The sequence below is a fragment of the Brachypodium distachyon genome, chromosome 4 (genome assembly GCF_000005505.3).
Source record: "Brachypodium distachyon strain Bd21 chromosome 4, Brachypodium_distachyon_v3.0, whole genome shotgun sequence".
Classification (NCBI taxonomy): domain Eukaryota; kingdom Viridiplantae; phylum Streptophyta; class Magnoliopsida; order Poales; family Poaceae; genus Brachypodium; species Brachypodium distachyon.
The window spans coordinates 7,080,454-7,100,750 of NC_016134.3; the positions used below are offsets into that span (position 1 = coordinate 7,080,454).

The 20,297-nt window shown below is 44.0% G+C and overlaps 2 protein-coding genes across 4 annotated transcripts; one reads left to right on the forward strand and one right to left on the reverse strand.

Annotated features, from left to right (window-relative positions):
• Window positions 1-1,412: 1,412 nt before the first annotated feature.
• On the forward strand, window positions 1,413-4,832 carry LOC100822357 (pentatricopeptide repeat-containing protein At2g15980). 3 transcript variants are annotated; one of them, XM_010238992.3, is made up of 4 exons: window positions 1,413-2,953; window positions 3,216-3,469; window positions 3,545-3,886; window positions 4,201-4,832. In XM_010238992.3, the coding sequence occupies exon 1, from the start codon at window positions 1,456-1,458 to the stop codon at window positions 2,887-2,889; it is 1,434 nt and encodes a 477-aa protein (XP_010237294.1). In that variant the 5' UTR covers window positions 1,413-1,455; the 3' UTR covers window positions 2,890-2,953; window positions 3,216-3,469; window positions 3,545-3,886; window positions 4,201-4,832. The 3 variants fall into 3 exon arrangements, with proteins under 3 accessions (XP_010237294.1, XP_010237296.1, XP_003575558.1); XM_010238994.3 differs by having other exon boundaries at window positions 3,598-3,886; XM_003575510.4 differs by having other exon boundaries at window positions 3,216-3,886; window positions 4,201-4,669.
• A 9,451-nt stretch (window positions 4,833-14,283) lies between these two features.
• Window positions 14,284-18,812, reverse strand: LOC100825645 (serine hydroxymethyltransferase 4). Its single transcript, XM_003576617.4, has 4 exons — window positions 17,855-18,812; window positions 16,958-17,348; window positions 16,773-16,874; window positions 14,284-14,742 (listed from the first exon to the last, which is right to left on the reverse strand). Exons 1-4 carry the CDS (start codon window positions 18,719-18,721, stop codon window positions 14,498-14,500), a joined length of 1,605 nt encoding a protein of 534 aa, XP_003576665.1. The 5' UTR covers window positions 18,722-18,812; the 3' UTR covers window positions 14,284-14,497.
• Between the last annotated feature and the right edge of the window lie 1,485 nt (window positions 18,813-20,297).

A 20,297-nucleotide genomic window follows, 5' to 3' on the forward strand; every position in this document is an offset into this window, starting at 1 on the left:
AAATACCAACTACTCTTTTTGGTAATTCTGGTTAGACAAGAAAAGGGAGAAGAGACCACGGAATGAGGTGAGGAAGATGCAAATATTGATTGCCTGGCTGAAATACATTCAGAGACTTCGTATGATTGATGTGACACTCGGAAAGGATAGTATCGACATGGGAAAAGGCAACGTAATAGTATTTCTTGGCAAAGTTTTAGTGTTTAGTTAAGGGCACGCAGCTTGGATGGTTGTATTTCAGCCCAATCCGGGTGTTGCAATCGAAGCACTCTTTTTTCTCGACCAAACCTCAAAACCATGTGTTTTGGATGGATGTTTAAAAAAAAACCACCCTCGTTTTAGGCACATTGCAATAGGAAAACTTTAAGGACCATTACAATGATCCATGAGAGAGGTTGGAAATCGATGGAAAGAAACCGTAGGCGGGCAACGACGGGAACATCCACGTTGAGGCCACAACGAATGGAGTTGCCGCGTTCAGCGCGTGGTGGCGGCGATATGAGACACCAACGACCAACATACATGAAGACATGGTTCCTCCTTCATCTCCGTGGTGGTTCACCGAGGTCTGGTGGCAACCTAGTGCTTGGTTTAGACCTAACTAGATCTTTATCTACAATGGTTTTGGCTGTTCATTGAGGTATGCTGATCCAAGGTTGTAGATTTATGATGAGAGGTGAGGAATTTGTTGCTACTGATGCGCATCACAATTTTGTGAAGTTGATCTTTGAGAAATTAGATGCTTTCATAAAAAAAAAGGGTAATTGAATGTGAATCATTGAATATTTCATCCGAATTTCTTGTAGCTCCACAGCTTCAGGGTATCTGTTTTGAAATTTGGATGCACCGAGAAAGAATGTAATTGTAATGGCTCATCTCAATGTGGCCTGGCACGTTCATGCTCTTCCCCCAAACACTGATTACAAGTGTTTTTGTTTTATTTATTGTTATATGCACATCAAAATACACTTGCAAATCATTGTAGGTGGGAGCCAAGCAGGAGGTAAATATTGAAACTTAGAAATCTCCTCTCTCAGATAGTAGGTCCAACTCTTTTGAATGGTCCATGCTAGTCCATTATTTTGACTCGTTCCACCGTAAAAAAGATTTATGTCAAGAAGGAAAAGTAACTCCTAAGTTCAATAAAGTTTATCCAGGCTTAGTTTGGAGAATAAAAATTAAGATATAAATAGTGAGAATAAAAACGTTGACTTTGGAAGACCTCGAACTTTTACTTTGGTAGAAAATCTCTGCAGTTAGTTTTATTTCGATCTATTCTAAATTGTTACTGGATCTCGGTGCTGCTCGTACATAAAAAAGCGAAAAAAGAAAAGAAAGATCTGGGTGCTGCTGCATGCTTGCTGTCCGTCCGATCACTCGTGCACGGTTGTGCCGCTCTTAAATACATTCACGGATTCACCACACGGAGTGAGGGCTGGGCACCCTTCCTTCTCTATGCACACCGACGGCTGCGGCCCCGCCGCCGGCGGAGATTCCACGACCGATCCTTCCTCCCCGTACTTCATCGACACCGCTCACCCGTACGCCGCCGCCGCCGCTTCCGCGCTCACCTCTCACCGCTCCAAGTCCAAGTGGTCGCAACTCTCCTCCCTCCCGCTCCCCGACCCCCTTCCAGCCTCCGCCGTCTCCGCCGTCATCCTCCTCCTCCGTCGCCGGCCGCACGTCGCCCTCAGCTTCCACAACTTCGCCCTCCGCCGCCTCCTCTCCTCCCCCTCCCCCTCCCCTCCCCCGCTGATCCTCTCCGCCTCCGCCGCCCACGTCGCGGCTGCTTCCCGCCTGCGACGCGCAGCCATATCCGTGCTCTCCTCCGCCACCTGCCACTACTCCCCGGCTCAGATCTTCAACGCCCTCGCCGCCACCTACCGCCGCTTCGCGTCCGCCCCCTTTGTGTTCGACCTCCTCCTCCTCGCTTACATCCGGTCCCGCCGCGACCCCCTCGCCGCGGCCTCTATCGCCCGCCGCTACCTCTCTGCCGGCGCCTGTCCGCTCCCCTCAACCACAGCAGCCCTCTTCCGTTCCCTCCCCTCCGCCGACGCCGCTCTCGAGATGTATCACCAAATCTACACGCTTCCGGGTCCAAGAACCAACCGCTGGCTCCAGCCGACCGTTCAGACGTTTAACTCCCTCCTGCTCGCTTTGTACCGGCAAGCCAAGTACGAAGATTTCAACATTGTGCTCGGGGAAATGGACAGGTATTCCTGCAAGCACAATGTGGGCACTTACAATATTCGGATGGCTGCATTCTGTGATGGCAGGGAGATGGAGAAGGCGCGAGGGTTGTGGGATGAGATGGTTAATGGAGGGATCCAACCAGATGTTACTGCATACAACACCATGATTGGTGGGTATTGTGGTGCTGGGGAGGTTGGGATGGCAGAGGAAATGTTTAAGGACATGGAGATTTGTGGTATTGAGCCAAGTGTCACAACTTTTGAGTGGTTGGTTCGAGGGCATTGTAGGGCAGGGGATGTCGATGCTGCGATGCTTGTTCGTTCAGACATGAGGAGGAGGGGGTTTGGGATTGGAGCAGAAGTTGTTGAGGAGGTGGTGGATGGATTGTGTCAGAATAGAAGAGTTGCGGAGGCGTTAGGCATTTTGAGAGCAGAGATGAAGAGGGAAGAGTTTGCACCAAGTCGGGGAAGCTATGAGGTGCTGATAAGGAGGTTTTGTGAGGAAGGGGAAGTGGAGGTGGCGCTGAGACTGCAGGCAGAGATGGCTGGGAAGGGATTCAAGGCTGGCAGCGATGTGTACCATGCGTTTGTCTGCGCCTATGAGAAGGCTGAGGACTATGACATGGTGGAGAGGTTGAGGAATGAAATGTCAGCGATAGGCATTGAGGTTCAAATTGACCTGGCTAGTACTCAATGAAGCATGGTTTTAAAGCTCTTCATGTTGCTTTTTTCGAGCCTTTATGTTGCTGTTCAGATAACTGGTAATTTCATGTTGTCCTTATATCATCCAATTAGATTTTCTTATTTAGTTCCGTTATTAGGATTTAGGATATATGTTGTAATGCACAAAGCACATTATTATTTTCTAAAAGCAATCTTCTTTTTCCTACTTATGCAAAACCTCGAGAACATGTAAATTCAATGAGGAAATAATCTGATTTTAGAGCAGCCGCTCTTCTGAGAAACACTACTTACTCGACTCACTCTGTGTGAAAAAACTGATGGTTGATGTCTTGATGGCAGGTTGGTTATACTATTTGGTTCAGGAGCACCTAGTGAACTTGTTGATGCGAGTATCCTGCCTACAATTACTCACATTCATCCCACATTCATCTGTTTGCATACTTGTTTCATTGCTTGAAGGCTCAGCATTAGGGAAAACCAACAAATGGTTATTTCTCCCCATGCTGCTGATTTGTCTGATTCCCCTTCAAGGGGTGATAAGGAAGAAGTATGGTCAAATCAAATGGTGTTTGGTAGTTTATACAACTAATCAGGTATTATGTCTCATAAAGCAAATCTGCTGTTCAGCATTTTCTTGGGATCCTTACCAAAGCACTAGTGGTTTGCAGCAATGCATACATACAGCTCGGAATGGAACTTATTTGTTACTTGCACTTCATAGAATTCATACCCTGGAATCACATATTTGACGACAGCCCAGACATCGATCTTGGACTTCCACAATGCACTCAAATAGGTCCCGTCTGATAATCAGTGTACACTGGATTGTTGGAGTAGTCAGCATGCAAGCAACGCGATCATGGACAGCTTCAGAGTGTTGGCCCTAAGTAAAGCTTCCAAACAGTTCTTCATGTTGAGCTTCACCTGTGCTTCCACCATAGCTTTTAATGGATTATTGACGAAGTCCATAGTGAAGGCACTAAGATCTTTCCTATTTGAAAAACCAGAATGTGAGTTTAATTGCACGTATATTTTCAAGTAATTTTCTTTGCTACGCAGAACTTAGTTTTGTAGGATTTGGTGTTGTTTGGTTTATGATTCTGAACTACTAGAATGAACCATCGTCCACATTTATTCATTCGATAAGTGATACGGAGTAGTTCGTAACAGTTAGTTAAATTAACATGTATGATGTATGTAAATGCTAGTTTCATTTCAATAGTACTGTAACCACTAGTTTCAGAATTGATTGTCGGTTTGTATAAATTCTCTTGTGTACTTAATCTATTCAATTTACTAATCTGATTGTGCATGCATCTAACAGGAGGGTGATCCTTTCAGAGATCGTGATGAAAGTCAAGCAGTAGCGGCTAATTTGTAGTCACAGTCAGCTAGACGTATGCATTCTTCTATCGGGAATTATATCGGGAGAACGTTCTCTCTCCGGTCTCGCCGCGCGACGCGCTTGAGAGCGCACTCTCCTCTCTTTCCTGGCTGTTCATAACGGGTTAAGGACTAAGCGGCGATGTGAAAGCTAGTAGCAGCGACCCAAAGTAATCAAGGCACAGAGGAGACGGGAGGTGAAGCCTTGGTGCTGGGCCTGCGTCGGTCAGAGTGTCAGACGCATGCGTGACGGTGTGCAGTGCAAATGCACTGTTCATTAGTACTAGTGCAGCATAAGTTAGCACGTAGCATTGCAGTAGTACTAGTGCATGCTCAATGCACTGCATTTTTCATTTTTCACGTTTCAGAAAAAAAAACAATATTTACCATGACAAGTCGATGAAAAATAACAGAAAACATCCAAGGTACAATGAAAAATCACAGGGAAAAATATAAAATACAATGAAAAATCACAGGGAAAAAATAGTGCGCATGTAATAGGAAAATCACGGTGCAAATGTATAGAGGAAACATATTGTGCAAAACAATAAAAATCCAAGAATTTAGTGTGAATGTGTGTTCATTAGGGATGGACGGCAATTTGTGTTCGTTAGGCACGACATGCAGATAGGGTTTGTGTGGGATCGTTTTGAATAGAGGTGGTAACTCAATTGGAGTGGAGGAGGCGCGAGATGCAATTTGTATTCACTACAGATGGCAATTTGTATTGACTACGGATGGCAATTTGTATTGACTACGGGCGGCGATTTGTATTGACTACGGGCGGCGATTTGTGTACACTGAAGGTGGCAAATTTGTGTTCAGTAGGGATGGCAATTTTGTGTTCGGTTAGGGTTTGGGGTGGGGTTGTTTTGTATGGAGGTGGTACCTCAATTTGGAGTGGAGGAGATGCGTGATGCGGTTGTGTGTGGTAGACTTTTAGTGAAATCAATGGACATGGCAATTTGTTTTCACTACGGATGCCAATTTGTATTGATTAAGGATGCCAATTTGTGTTGAGTACAGGCGGCAATTTGTGTACACTGCAGGTGGCAAATTTGTGTTCAGTAGGGGTGGCAATTTTGTGTTCACTAGAGGGTAGCAATTTTGTGTTCGGTTTGGTTTGGTGTGGGGTCATTTTCTATGGAGGTGGTAGCTCAATTTGGAATGGAAGAGATGCGTGATGCGGTGGTGGGGCGGTAGATTTTGAATGAAATTGATGTATGTGGTTATTTTTGTTCATTACGGTTGGCAATTTGTATTCATTAGGGAGATGTCGATATGTGATCATTACGGTGAGAACTTGTATTCATTAGGGGTGGCAATTTTGTGTTCATTCATGGTGGCAAGCTATATATGTTCATTAGGCGGACATGGAGATAGGATTTATGTGGGGTCGGTCTGAATGGACGTGGTAGTTTGAATTGGAGTGGAGAAGGTGCGTAATGCGGTTGTAAATTTTGACCAAGATGGATGTACATGGTTACTTATGTTCGTTATCGGTGGCATTTTCTATTCGTTAGGGGTGGGAATTTCTACTCACTAGGGGTGGCGGCAATTTCCGTTCATTAGGGGGCGACAGAGAAATAAGGTTTGTGCGGGGTCATTCTAAATGGAGATGGTAGCTCGACTTGAAGGGCCGAAAATGCAGAATGTAGTGGTAGGTGGTAGAGTTTTGACCGCAATGAATGGACACGGTTATTTGTGTTCATTACGAGTGGCATTTGTTTTCAGTATGACTTACAATTTGCGGGTAACAGGTCAATATTTAGTTTACACGTGGGAGTACGAGTTGGTTTGAGCTCAACAGCCACATATATTTTGTGATTTTTTCTGAGGTTTTCAAAGTCTCTTTTAAGCTCATAGTGGCTTGTGGTATCTGCTACGTGCTTGAGTAGCTGGGAATTAATCATGATATTCTCCGACATTTTGTGAGATACGGTAATTTGATGGGCATCAGCAGTGTGCTGCATGCCATGCATGCTGGCCGTCACGCCGCTGCATGCAGCCTGGCCGTCACGCGTCAGACCTTGTCGCGCTAGATTACGAACGCGCGACGTCGCGCTGTATTTGAGCCCTTCTTCTATTGTACAGAAGTCGTGGATTGCTTGGTGAGTTGGTGACTAAACACTGACAAAGACCGGCAACAGGAAACAGATCACAAACTGGTTTGCTGCAGATACAACTGGGATAGCGCAGACTGCTGCGGAGAAAAACGAAATGCAATGTAATCAGCAGATTATCTTAGTCATAGTCCTCGGAACTGCAATGGTTACTTTTGTTTCTCTTGCCGCTGAAGAATCCTACCTATCCGTTGTATGACAGGTAGGTTTCAAAACATACTAAATACATGACACTTAGTTATTATGGATCGGAGGGATACAAAGGTGGGTTGGATACAAAGAGTGGTCTCGCGCTGGATGTTGTGACAAGGTATGGGTTGGATACAAAGAGGGGTCCCACGCTAGATGTTGTGACAAGATGAAATTCAACTCAATGTGCCGGCAACATCTTTACTGTCAACAAATAATTTTGCTTTTGGATTTAAATGAAAGCTTTCATAATTTATTTAAGTAATGGACAGTCTCGTAGTCCTTGGAATATACGGAAACAATTTTGATTTAAGATCTACTCTTTCCGTTTGACAACTTATTAAAATTTGACCAACTTAATATGTAATTTTATCAACATCTACAGTTCTAAATTAGTTTTATTAAGTCTGGCATGATATATATCTTCATAATATACTTATTTGATATTACAGATATCAATGCATTTTTTCTATATAACCTCTTTCATTGTTTTTACTTAATTAGGACAAAGATAGAGCATCTTATGATATGAAACACAAGGATGGGCCTGTTAATTTGAGCATCACGGGAAAGAGGACCAAGGAAAAAAAAGGATTTCCCCTCCCTTGCCCCAACACCTTGGCGCTCCATCTATTTGGAGACACAACTCCTTACTTGCTTGCACATAACAGGAATTTCAAAAAGGAAACGTATGTTTTTTTATCAATCCCCTAAATAGTTAATGGAGCTCGGGCTATGTGCCTAAAATTTTCACAAATTAAAAAGTTAAAAAAAAAATCAGAGTTTGAAGTTTCATATGAAAAATCTACTCATGTATGTACGAATATGTATTACGTCCATATAAACTTTAGTGAGAAATATTTTAATGTATAAGCTGTACAAAAAAAAGACAAATATGTGTATCGACTGTTCGCTATTAATAAACCCACATAATTGTCTTGTGTATAGCTCAAATGGAAACTTATTTCTTAATAAAACTGTAACATATGTAGTATACTTTCATATGTATATGTTAAATTTGTTTCATTTTTAAAAAATTGTAAATAAATACCTGCACACACCATATGTTTTATAATTGCCATAACACAATAAATATAAGTTACAGCTAAGATTTCGTTTCGAAAAGTTATAATAGAAGCACTTGAATAAAATAATTTAATTCAAATTTTACACGAAAACTTGGTACGCGCAAAATCCAAGATAAAAAAAAATACTGAGGAAGAGTTACTTACAATAAGTTATGAATATCGTTTCTAAAAGAAAGAGTTATGAATATCATAAAGCAACTTTCAAGCACTAAAGTACTATGTGTTAATTATTGGCGAATACAAATGTGATTTCTAACTGTGTACACATAAATGGTAATCATGTTCTTAGTTAGTGAAATGAAGTGGCTTCGCAATTCCAAAGAACTATAGGTACTACTGGAATTCTACGTACCCTTGATATACAAGTGGGATGTCATTTGTTGGCCCCGGGATCAAGGTGGACTTGGGGTAGAGAACCTTGAGGTTAAAAACATCTGCCTATTGAGCATCTGGTTGTTTAAAATTTTGAATGGAGAAGGGTTGTGGTAACTCCTTCTCAGGTTACAATGCGGGCATCGGACTCGCCATTTTGGAAAGGCCTTTTGCATGTGCGAGAGTACTTTTTTCCTCATGTGTCGTTCTCTGTCAATTGTGGTTTGGCAGTGAACTTTTGGGAAGATAGGTGGTTGGGGCGTGTGGCCTTTAAAGATCAATTTCCTTCCCTCTATCGTATTGTGACCAACTAACAAGCCTCTGTTGCTGAGGTGTAGAATGTGACGCCTCCAAACATTGCTTTTTGAAAGGTCATTGTTGCAGCGAGGTTGATGGTCTGGGAGGAGTTATGTGATAAACTGGTTTCAGTTCAGCTTGTAGACCGACCAGATTCATTCTCTTGGGTGTTGTCTACATCTGGCTTTTTTCCTTGAAATCCCTTTATCATGTCCTAATTAACAATGATTGTCAATTTCGTCACAAGATGATTTGAAAACTCAAGACTCCCTTGAAAATAAAGATTTTTGCATGGCTCCTTTGTCGTGGTGTTGTGCTTACAAAAGATAACTTGGCCAAAAGGAACTGACATGGTTGCAAAAAATGTGTTTTTTGTGATCAAAACGAGACAATACACCACTTGTTTTTCGAGTGTCCGATGGCGCGTTTAGTTTGAAGAACTGTCTTTGTGACTTTTAATCTCCCACCTCCCTCTTGTATCGCGAACATGTTTGGATGTTGGCTTAATGGGATGGGGAAATCTCTTCAATCGCTCATACTTATTGGTTCTTGTGCGATTTGTTGGTCCATTTGGAGTTATCGTAATGATTTGGTGTTTAACAAAAAGAAAGTTTCCAATTTATTGCAGGTTATTTTTCAGGCAACACACTGGCTCGTACCTTGTCCCTACTGCTTCCGATGGTGGCCAGGGAGTTTATGAAATTTGGGTGCAGCCAATATGGAGATGGTAGCATGGGAGTTTTACGGCTAATTTGGGTGGCGCGCCGGGTTTAGACTTGAGGCGGATGATTTATGGGTCTCTTGTTATCTTTTTAAGATGTAACTTTGGATGATGATATTGTGCTGAACTTTAATAATATGATGGTTGTGTGCATCGATTGATGGAGGGCCTAGGGATTTCCCTCCTTTTCGATTTTTTTTTTGCTAACTGGTTGGCTCACCATGCCTTGCATTAAAGAAACGGTTAGCAGTGTACGAGAAGGCCAATCCAAATCACATGTAAAACGGGCTGCTAGGAGAAAGCTTCTCCGTGAGCATTTTCGAGATTGCCCCGACGGCAAACTCTTTTTACGCCCCAAATGCCACCGCCAAGTTCCCCACTCTCCGCGAACCGTTTTTTCGTCCAGACCTGACCGATCCCCTCGCGCGCAACCCTAGCGGGATCGGGCTCCTCTCCCCTGCCGCCGCCACTCCTCCCCTGCCCCACCTCCTCTCCACCTCCGGCCGCCCCGCCTCCTCCCGCCGCCCTCGGTCAGGTCGTCCAGGAGCTGTACGCTGGCTTCCCCGCAAATCTTGGGAATGAAGTGATGGATTTGCTTGGTAGCGGCCACGGTGGTACGCACTCCACGGCGGCGTTCTCTCCTCTGTCGCCTCTCCCGCACGTCCACTCCCTCCCTCCCTCTCTTGCCACTGGCCGCAGCATCTCGCCGTGGCACTGGCGCACAGCAGGTAACGGCCACCGCATCGCTTCACTCGATGCCTCCCCTGCAGCGGAAGCGGAAGACCCAGTGGCACCATGTAACCACCTCCCTCCCTGATTTGCTTTTAGCAGCTCCTAAATAGAAGATCGTGATCCACCTGACTCCGCTGGCCGCCAGCCTCTGTATTTACTGTAATCGGCTGAATCCTCTGAACATGCTCTGCACTTTTGTAATCGCCTAATGAGTTCTTGATTATTTATTGCTAGATCTTCTCCCCATCATAGATTGGTGATGGCCACTGTTATCTAATGCGTACAGATTGATTTGTGTGTGCAAATTTTTTGCTAATTCGTACAGATGCATGTGTTAACTAATATGCTTTGAAAAAATTGTGTTAAGTGTTAACTAATATTTGGAGACAAGTGAAGATTTTTTTTTTTGACATTTTGTATCGAGAGATGCACTGTGATGACTCTTATGTGCTAGTATAACATAGTCCAAAATAGCGATAGCATTAACAGTGAAATATAACACAACTGATCTAGTGCTATTTCAGACTATTCCTACTAAACCAGACAATAAACAGTATTTCTAGAAGCCAAAAAGAAGGGAACAAAATAGCTTATCAGGACTTCCTGTGGCAGCAGTTTCTCTCAGAAATTCAGCTGAAGCTAGTTTCTGAAGAAGCTCCCGCCGAAAAGAAGGAGGGCCTTGTAGTCCTAATAAAAAGGTAGTAGTCTATTCTTCTTCCTATGATCATATGATGTGATTACCTGAGATCTCATTTCTCTACTTCTCTCTTTAACGTTTTGCACACTGCTTCTCTCTCAGACCTTTGACACGTGGTGCGAGGTGATGTACTTCTTTTTTCTTTCCTCTCATTTTTTGTTCTTTTTGGATAAAATTTTGATGGAACACTTGATGTACTCGTTGGTACAATGTACACCAAATGGGTATATATACTCGTCGGTATATATTTCATGGATCAAGATACATTTACACCAATCGATGTTACATTAAGAAATTTGGTTCCTAAAAATCTAGAAGGGCCGGTTCATTTCGGCTTCTAAAACAGCTTCTATGTCCACAACAACTGAAACCGAAAAGAACTCGATTCCAACCGGTTTCTAGGAGCAGCCCAACACTCCAAATCCTCCATATGAGAAAAGCTGGTCCGGGCAGCTTCCCGGGCTTCTGAAAAATCCCACCCTTTTTTTTTAACTCAAAATGACACTCTAATTACACGAAAAATGCCACCGAGAGTACGTAACGATTCGCCTGTATATTTTCTCCCGAGCCCCTCGCGACCTTCTCCTGCCTCCTCTCCTCCTCAACCCAGTGGCGATTAGGGTTCCTCCACCCAGCCACCGCCGCCCCACGAAGCCGGGGGTTCTCCTGGATAACCGCAACCGATGCCCTGCTTTTTTGCGGAGCCCCGCCGCGAAATCGTTGGCTGCCGCGGCGCGAGGGCCGCCGCCATCCGTGCTGGTTCCAGTCGCTGCCGCCGACCCCTGCTGGAGTACTGGTTCAACTTGCCGCCCTCCTGTACTGCTCCGCATCTAACCGTTCTGGCCTTTGCTTCCAATTTCGTGATTTACATCGGGCTTTGTCGGTGTTCATTCAGTTCCTCCAAGTATAGTTGGACCCATCGTGCGAGTAGTATTGTGGCGCATAGCTGGTGTACTTCTGAATGCTATTGGGGATGTACTAAAGGGATAATTGTAATTTTATTCAGCTAATTGAAAGTCTTTTCCCTGCCCGTTCAAAAAAAAAAGTATGTACTGCAGATTTTCCTCCATCCCCTGTGGCATCCTCTGCTGCTGCAGATTGTTCTAATATTTAACACTTTATGAATTTTTGGTGTATATCATTTTATTCTGCATATGTGTTAAAATCATTACAAAATTACTCATTCAGATAGCCAAGACATAATTTTAGAACAGGGGTATTATAGATTTTTCAACAAACAACTTAGATAATAAGCTGAGACGTTAACAGCCGAAAAGAACTGGATTGCAATTTCTTAGGAGTTTCTCCTCACCACGGTTTCTATGGATAGAGAAGCTTAAGCCGTTTTTGGAGAAGCTGAATCTAAAAAGAACTGGCCCGAAGGCGCGTTGCAGTATATGTTACATCAACCATTGCTTATCTAAAGTTTGGATTATGTTAGATACTAAATGTACATGAAGGCACGTCAACAACAAATGTTGCCATGTTGGTATGTTTCTCGTGTTACAGATGTACTCATTGTTACTAATGAGGGTACATGATAATTTAGTACAAATTCACGATGCTAAAAGCGTGCTCACTGATAACGATTGAGTACATGATGATCCATAGTAACTAAAGTGAGTACACCCGGATACATGATAATAATAAGGAAAAGCAAAACTCTAGGAGATTTATGCGTGTGCTCATGTTCCACTGATGTAAGTATATCTTTGTCATTGTCAACTCTAAGTACATCTCTAATACCTGTCGTCACTAAATTACAGAACATGTACCTCATCAATACTTAGTACCACATGGTTTCTAAATATACTTCATCAACTTTTAATATCAAGTCCTTGTACATAAACCCACAAAGAAATTGAATACATTAAACGTTAAGTCAAGCATTAGCATTTGATAAGAGCACATCGACGTGCGTCAAACAAATCACAAGATGAGCATCATCGAAAGATCATCAATCTGAACTTGAGTTAGTTACGTAAGGACAAGGAAACAAATCAAAGTACATCAAACAAATCACATTGTTGCGGACCTAGAAAAACAAACAAAGTAGAGACACAAACATCCTTTGATCTCAAAATTCACCTAGTGCCCAGAAAAAATTCTTTAGGCGCCTCTGCTCTCAATTCAATGAAGCCAAAAGATCTAACATCTCTCATGGTACCATGGATGCATGGCCTCAAGGAGGTGCTCGATCCAGACTTGCTGTCTCACGGGTCTACGAGAGCCACGAATCTAGTAACCTTCTCAATCTTTTTTTTTCAAAGATCGTAACCTTCTCAATCTCGCTCCTTCGCATAGATAATTTGTATGAGCATATCCGCTGCACACTACGACCTCCTCCATGAATTTTATTGATGATGCTTCTTTTTTTATTTCTTCCATACTTCTTTGAGCTCCATGGGTGTGGTACCGTATTAGTCAGAGGTGGAAGAATAGTACTTAGAGGTGGCAGAGAGATAAAGCACTGAGGTGGCAGAAATCGAGAAAGACAAAGAACATGTGAAGAGAGGTACCATCTTTTACTAATCACGTGGCAATGGGATTAAGGAAACGAGGATGGACGAGTGGTGAGCAAACACGATGGGTGTATATACCGTCGAGGGTACCGAGAGGCTTGGCACCGTTTGGCCTTGTGGAAGGGGACACCCTTGATTTGTTTCAGTCATGTATTTTCACAAGCGTCAAAACCCTTGTTTTTAGAGAGACGTGTATGCTCACAAGCACACACGTGCCATTTCTCTATGAACGCACGCATAAACAATCATACCCTTGTGAGCATCTTTGGGCCGGCCGACAGATCTTAAGACCCTATCCTATGAGTACGTTTGAGAGACTGAGCCAGGCAACATATTTTGAGATTGACGAAATCACCACAAACGTTAGTTGTCTCTCCCATTAAAAGATTTTTTTTGAAACCCAACCAAATACGGAAGACTTATAACATTGAGTAAAATGCACCGCAAGTCCTATAACTATGCGAGGTGTGTCAAGTGAGTCCCAATTGTATGAAACTGCATATTTGGATCCTAATTCTTTTAAAGTTATACACGCTCGGTCCTAAATGCGCCCGAGATGGTGATGACATGCCAGGTGCATGTTGATTGCCACGGCTAACTACCCAGTCATTGGAATATGCAAATAGACCCAAAATTGTTCTGTCTTTCATTCTATGATCCTTCCGCCTAATATCCCCACCCGCACTGAGTAAAGGCAACATGGCCGACAAATTAGCGGCGGGCTAGCAGCAGAAGCTGGGAGCGACGGGCAGCAACAACATGTGACACAGAGCATACGAGAGAGAGGCTGCAGTCTTTATAAGGGGCTTTTGCAATTTTTCATATCACCTGATCGGCGTGAAATCTCCCGCCTAACAACCCGTGACGACGTGGCATCATTCAACACGGGACGTGGCATCATTCAACATGCCATCTGGATGGCCAGCACCTGCTCGGGCGTGTTCAGGACCACGGATGAACAACTATGAAAAAATTAGGATCCAAATATGCAGTTTAATACAATTAGGATCTAGTTGACACACCTCGCATAGTTATAGAACTCATGGTGCATTTTACTCAGTAACATTTCATGTTTGCATCCGTCAGAAATCACGTAGCGAAATAAGGAGTAATCAATAAGGAGTAATAATGAAAAACTGCAGATTCGATGGGTAACTCGTTCATGTAAGCTAACAACAAGATCCCCCAAGTATAAAGTTCACCATATCGTCCCTTCGGCGACATCCGATGAAGTTTACCATATCTTTCGAACAAACAGCTACCGATGAGGCCTAAAAAATCGCTTAGAAAAGCAAGAACAACCAGAATCGTCTCCATGTTATGGCATGCCTTCAATGATTATTCATAAATCATATCATTAACAATTCAACCAAAATGGATCGACCAGTCTCACTCCCACTTAACCAAAATTCATACATCGCGTTTCACGCCACGGCAATCAGTTCCTGAGGGTGCGATCGTTCCGCCCCATAAACATGATTTGCACGGCGCCGCAGCCTAATCCTTGTACTTCATGTCAGACACCCGGAACCCAGGCATCTCAAATGAAATGGCAAACTTCTGGACATCCGCCCTAAGCTCCGCAATGTCCTTGTTGTTCTCCAAGTCAACAGTGAAGTCATTGAAACGCTTGCCGCGCTGCTTCTGGACATTCAAGCAGATGGTCACAGCCTGGTGAAGGTACTCTGCAATCTGCACGAAGTCCTTCTCAACCAAACCCCTTGAGGTCATTGCCGGTGTACCTGGAAGCAAGGAAACGATGATGAAATCACTGATAACCTATTGTATTATCGATGCTCCAGTAATTTATGATATGCCTAAAGAAGTGCCCATAATCCAGGTTTATCCCAGGAAAAGCTTGGGCAATGAGTTCACCTGTGCAGCATGTTTCTTTTTTCTCAATCATCCAAAAGGGACAGATTAATTATGATATCCAGAACTGACTAATATTCACAATGTTAAACATGCAAGAGATACTCTAACTAGTAAGAAAATATAGCAACCAGTTTAATATGTTTACTGTAATATGCTCCCAACAATCAGATGTTTTACTATTCTGGGGCAATCATAAACTATGATGACAAGCCTTTCTAGAACACATACTAGAAAATAATTACAACGACCTTCCAAGTGCAAGGTTAAGAATTTGAATACAGCCATTGTACTTATTGCTCTTCAGAACTGACAAGCAAAAAGTGGGATAATTCAAGTCATAACAATGTTCTGGCTTATTCAAATTTAAAGCAATTTTTATGTTGAGCATTTGGAGAATGATAATCCTGTGGCTGTATCTAATGAACTGGATAATTAACTGCAGTTGGCAAATGAAATAAACTAATATAAATGGCAAATGGGAGATGATTATCAGATTCAGGGAATTGACACTTAAGAATGCTGTGAAATAGCAGATGGGAGTCCGCACGGATAAGGGTTAAGATAGGGGTCCGTTTTGGTACCCAGTTTCCATATCCAAAACCAAACCCACACACATTGGGTAGGGTATGGAGAAAACAAACAATTCTGGGCATGGGTAAGGTAATTGTGCTCTTGTCCATGGTTTACCCAAACCCATCCAGGAACTTAATAACTCAAACTAATTATCCTCTTGTCTTTCTCTCTGTCCTGTTCTGTCCTCAGTTTCTCACCACAGCCCTGAGCGCTCTCTTCTCTCTCACTAGATTAGCCGAATATCGGAGCAAGCTGCCTAACGTCACCGCCAATCCGTGCTTGCTGTCGTCACCGTCAATCCATTTAATCAATGAAGGCGGAGGCTCCCGCAGACCATGCTGTCTGCCCGAGAAATTTTCAAAACGCGATTGCCGCGTCAAGGGGCCGCTGCTGTATCGATCTGCATCTGAAGCTCCATCGCTGCTCATTGCTCTTGGGAATCGATGCTTTAGTATGCTGCTGTCCTCCCGTAGGCTTGTTTCTTGAGATATAGAGCAATGATTTGTCGAGGCGTTCTATTCATTGGGTAGTTTGTAACCATAGGACAATACCCAATTTATTTGAGCATGGATATTATGAGCTGCAATGGGTAAAGGAAATCTTGGTTTGGGTTTGGGTGCACCCAGTTCTAACCCAACGGCAGCCTAGGTTAGAATCCGTCAGGAAATAGTACTGTATGTTTCTCAAAAAAAAAAGAACAGTATTAGGAATTTCCCAATTAAAGGGGTCTAATTCATCAAGAGTTCTTATTGTGTTAGGAAAGGTCAAGGGCCTAAACATTCCTATCATCTCCCCCTACAAGATATATGCATGTTTGGAGTGCTTGGAGTTTGGGATTAAAGGGTGCATATATCTAGATTTGAGTAAGCAAGAAATAACAAATCTATTCTCCCCCTAAAAGTATTCCACTCATCTAGCCTAAGTCTATGAAATCCCTTGCAGCCATGCCATCAGGCATCAGCTATCTTCAGCACGGTATTATCCTGTTGTGGATCAAGGTTGGCAGCAAAGAATTTGATTTTCAGTTTACCCTAATAATAACAGGACTCAAATTCAACTTAAGAAAGGCCGGTTCTTTGATGATAACAGGAACATCCTAATGATGGCAGAAGAGATATTCCACAAGAAAAAAATTCAGTAATAATTCTACAAAATACTACTGTAGACCCATCTCATACCTCATTCAAGGGCTGCTGTGAATGATAAAAATAAAGGCTCAATTTGAGAGACGCGCGGTCTATTTTCTTGTCAGTAACCATGAACAAACTCCAAAACATCTGGTAAAAAGAGAGTAGCATAAACCTATCTGGGAAGAGATACTGACCAATTCGTACACCACCAGGTGACAATGCACTGCTGTCACCAAACACAGCATTCTTGTTGAGTGTAATGCTGCATAGATCACATACTTTCTCAACCTTGTTACCTACATTTCAGTAAACTAAACTTGAGAGCAAGTTCAGATTGCACCAAATAAAATAAGATACAATTTAAAACTGCTCTGCGTACCAGACAAGCCAAGAGGACGAAGATCCCAGAGAACAAGGTGGTTCTCTGTTCCATCAGTAACCATCTTGTAGCCCTTACTCATCAGATGGTTTGCAATGGCAACAGCATTGGCCTTAACCTGCTGAATATAGGCCTTGAATCCAGGTGACATGGTCTGCTTCAGGCCAACTGCCAGGGCAGCAATCTGGTGGTTGTGAGGCCCCCCCTGGAGTGATGGAAACACTGCGAAGTTGATCCTGTCCTCATAGTCATAAAGAGCACCCTCAGGTTGGCCTTTTTTGGGAGGCTTCGGGCCTTTCCTGTAGAATATCATACCAGATCTTGGCCCTCGGAGACTCTTGTGGGTGGTGGTCGTAACCACATCAGAGTACACGAATGGATTCTTAGCCTCCTATAAAAGAGCAAAGGAAATAATAAATATACTAGCAAAGAGGTTCAAACTCTAAACTAATTAAGTGCAAGTTTGAAATATGTGAATGTTCTAGAAGAACTGTGCAAATTGCATAGTTTGCTGTAAAATTCCTTTCAATAATACCCCATGAAATCCACGAGTTCTGGTAGAACACCAAGAGAACAACAGCAAACAACACGTCCTGTTAGGAATGCATAAATTCACTACGTTGTTGTATGTTGATAGGTACATGACTAATTATTAACACAGCAGACTCGACAGATCACTGCATTCCAATACTAGGCATGGCGATAAACAAATTTAGTGGAAGCAATTTCGGAATGCCGATGTAATTGTCAGTGACAGAGCAATCAAGGAACATGATCATACAGGGGGAAGAATCCTTTGTTGCGACAAATTGGTCAGGCTTGATCCTAATTGCAACAAATAAACATATGCCACAATACGTCAATATCACGATTCAGGAACACAGAAAAAGTTCATACCTGCGCAGCAACGAGACCGCTGATATGAGCCATGTCAGTTAGCAACATGGCCCCGCACTTGTCCGCGATGGCCCTGAGCCTCGCATAATCCCATTCCCGCGGGTACGCGCTCCCGCCGCAGATGATGAGCTTGGGTCGGAAATCCATGGACTTCTCGTCGAGCCTGTCGTAGTCGACGTATCCGGAGTCGGAGCTGACCTTGTAGGGCAAGCTCTCGAAGTAGATGGAGGTGGCGGAAATCTTCTTGCCCCCGGCCGTGTAGTAGCCATGGGTGAGGTGCCCTCCGGACGGCAAATCGAGGCCCATAATCCGGTCGTGGGGCTGAAGCAACCCGGTGTAGGCGGCGAAGTTGGCCGGGGAGCCGGAGTAGGGCTGCACGTTGACGCCCCAGGAGGCAGGGTCGAGGTGGAACGCCTCGAGCGCGCGCGCGCGGCAGAGCTCCTCGACCTCGTCGATGACCTCGTTGCCGCCGTAGTAGCGCGCGCCGGGCATGCCCTCGGAGTACTTGTTTGTGAGCGGGGAGCCGAGCGCCTCCATGACGGCGAGCGAGGTGAAGTTCTCCGACGCGATGAGCTCGATGCCCGTGCGCTGGCGGCGCTTCTCGCGCTCGATGAGGTCGTACACCTCCGGGTCGGCGTCCTCGAGCGAGGTGAGACCCCAGTCGGCCACGGCGTCCATCGCCGCGGCGGCGGTGGTAGCAGAGGCGGCGTCGGTGGCGACGGCGGCGTAGAGGCGGACGGGCCGCGCGGCGGCGCGGAGCAGCGGGGGGCGGAGAGGGGAAGGGTGGTGCTTGGGCGGAAGGGCGGCGGTCGTCTGGTGGGAGTATAAAGCGGCTCGCCCCATGGGTGGCTGCGCGGTCATGGCCATGGGCGTTGGGTGCTCGATGGAATGCGGCTGCGGCGCCGAGGAAGAAAGGCTGGGGTTAGTTCTGGACTGGGCTGGGCTGAGCCTCGCGTAATATATACGGCGTGGGTTTGCAAGGGTTTCTGCTTTTCTTCGAAGCCTCACGTGGATTTCCTCGCCTTTCTTTCAGCCGTCCCGGAGCCGTGTCCGTGGAGAAATGTTTATCTCTAGCTGATTGCTTGGGGAATCGATTGCTGTCAAGAGAGAAAAATGGGGGGAATCGATTCGTTTATCTCGAGTTGGGCTGCAGAAAACCGTAGCATATCTCTCCAGCCTTTTTGTTTTTGTTGCGACTCTCCAACGGCCTCCGACGAACTGAGCTACGTGTCTAGTGTGTGCGCCTGTAGTATTACAACGCTAGTATAAATCTAGTTGTATCTAAGATAATCATCAAATTATTAAATCTGAAAATTCCATATTTGCCACTGAAAATTTGTGCCTATGCCAAATGCCACTCAAATTTCGGGATACAAATATGCCACTACAGTTAATTGACCGCTAGTTGATCATTAAGTAAGAGATGGAAAGACAATTTTTACACCAGGTAGTATGTTAATTTTTCCTTTACAACGAAGCACCCATTTTAGAGAACTTGTAATTCCAGTTTTTAAAGATGCCACCAACACAACATTTCGAAGTAAGTTTCAGCAATAATGATTTTGGCATAAAAAATTAAAAATTCCAACAGTACTTCCCTTGATTTCACAAAATTCATAATAGATTCAACACAACAATAATCCCTTCGGTTTTTTATATAAGTCGGTAAAACATTTTGTGCGAATATTAACGCAAGTACTGCGCACTCCCGCATGTTAACTGCCACGTGTTGTGGTTTGGAACCGCATGCAGCCGTGGAAAAATTGATGTCCCGTGCAATTACCAAAATAGAACCTGCATGTCTGGCTTTTCTCCACGCCTGCAACCGTGCGCGCATTATAATTCGGTCAGAAAACACGTGAAAAATTTATACGTCATATATTAAAAAACGAAGGGAGTATACTAAAACTCATCATAAATACAGCATGCGTGCTCACAAGCATTCCAACAACATAATGTTCAAAAGATAATAGTCCAAGGTTCAGGAACATTTTGAAGCGCAGAAACTTCTTCATTACTTCAGGCTGGTCCTTTGTGCTGTGCCGTTCACCTCCAGAAGAAGATCATTTATTTTTCTCTTGTCCTTTTAGTCAGCAATGTTGGAATGAGCTTGGAATCCATTGGCGCCTGAATCAGCCTCTGACAGATCGGTTTTGAATTCCAATTTGGCTTGGCGCAAGGGACTCTTTTGGGAGGTCTTTATCCTGGCTACTTGGGGGCTCTGGAAAGTGAGGAAACGCTCAGATTTTTGAAAACATTGCCCCTACGATGGATCTGTTTGAAAGCAGACATTCTTTTGCTTGCTCATCGCTCCACCAAGGAGAAGTTCACTACTCCCTCCGTCCGCTTTTACTAGGCGCACTAGTTTCTTCACAGGTACCAAGATAGCTAGCCTCCTAGCGCATGGATCGCCTGCAATTGGTTCACGCATTTTTCTGGCCCA

Excerpts from the sequence above, each read along its gene's own strand:
- LOC100822357 (XM_010238992.3), top strand. The coding sequence starts at position 1,456 with ATGCACACCGACGGCTGCGGCCCCGCCGCCGGCGGAGATTCCACGACC.
- LOC100825645 (XM_003576617.4), bottom strand. The coding sequence starts at position 18,721 with ATGGCCATGACCGCGCAGCCACCCATGGGGCGAGCCGCTTTATACTCC. Across the intron at positions 16,875-16,957 it reads TCGTCCTCTTGGCTTGTCTG|GTAACAAGGTTGAGAAAGTA; the intron begins GTACGCAGAGCA and ends ACTGAAATGTAG. Across the intron at positions 14,743-16,772 it reads ACCTGGTGGTGTACGAATTG|GTACACCGGCAATGACCTCA; the intron begins GTCAGTATCTCT and ends CCTTGCTTCCAG.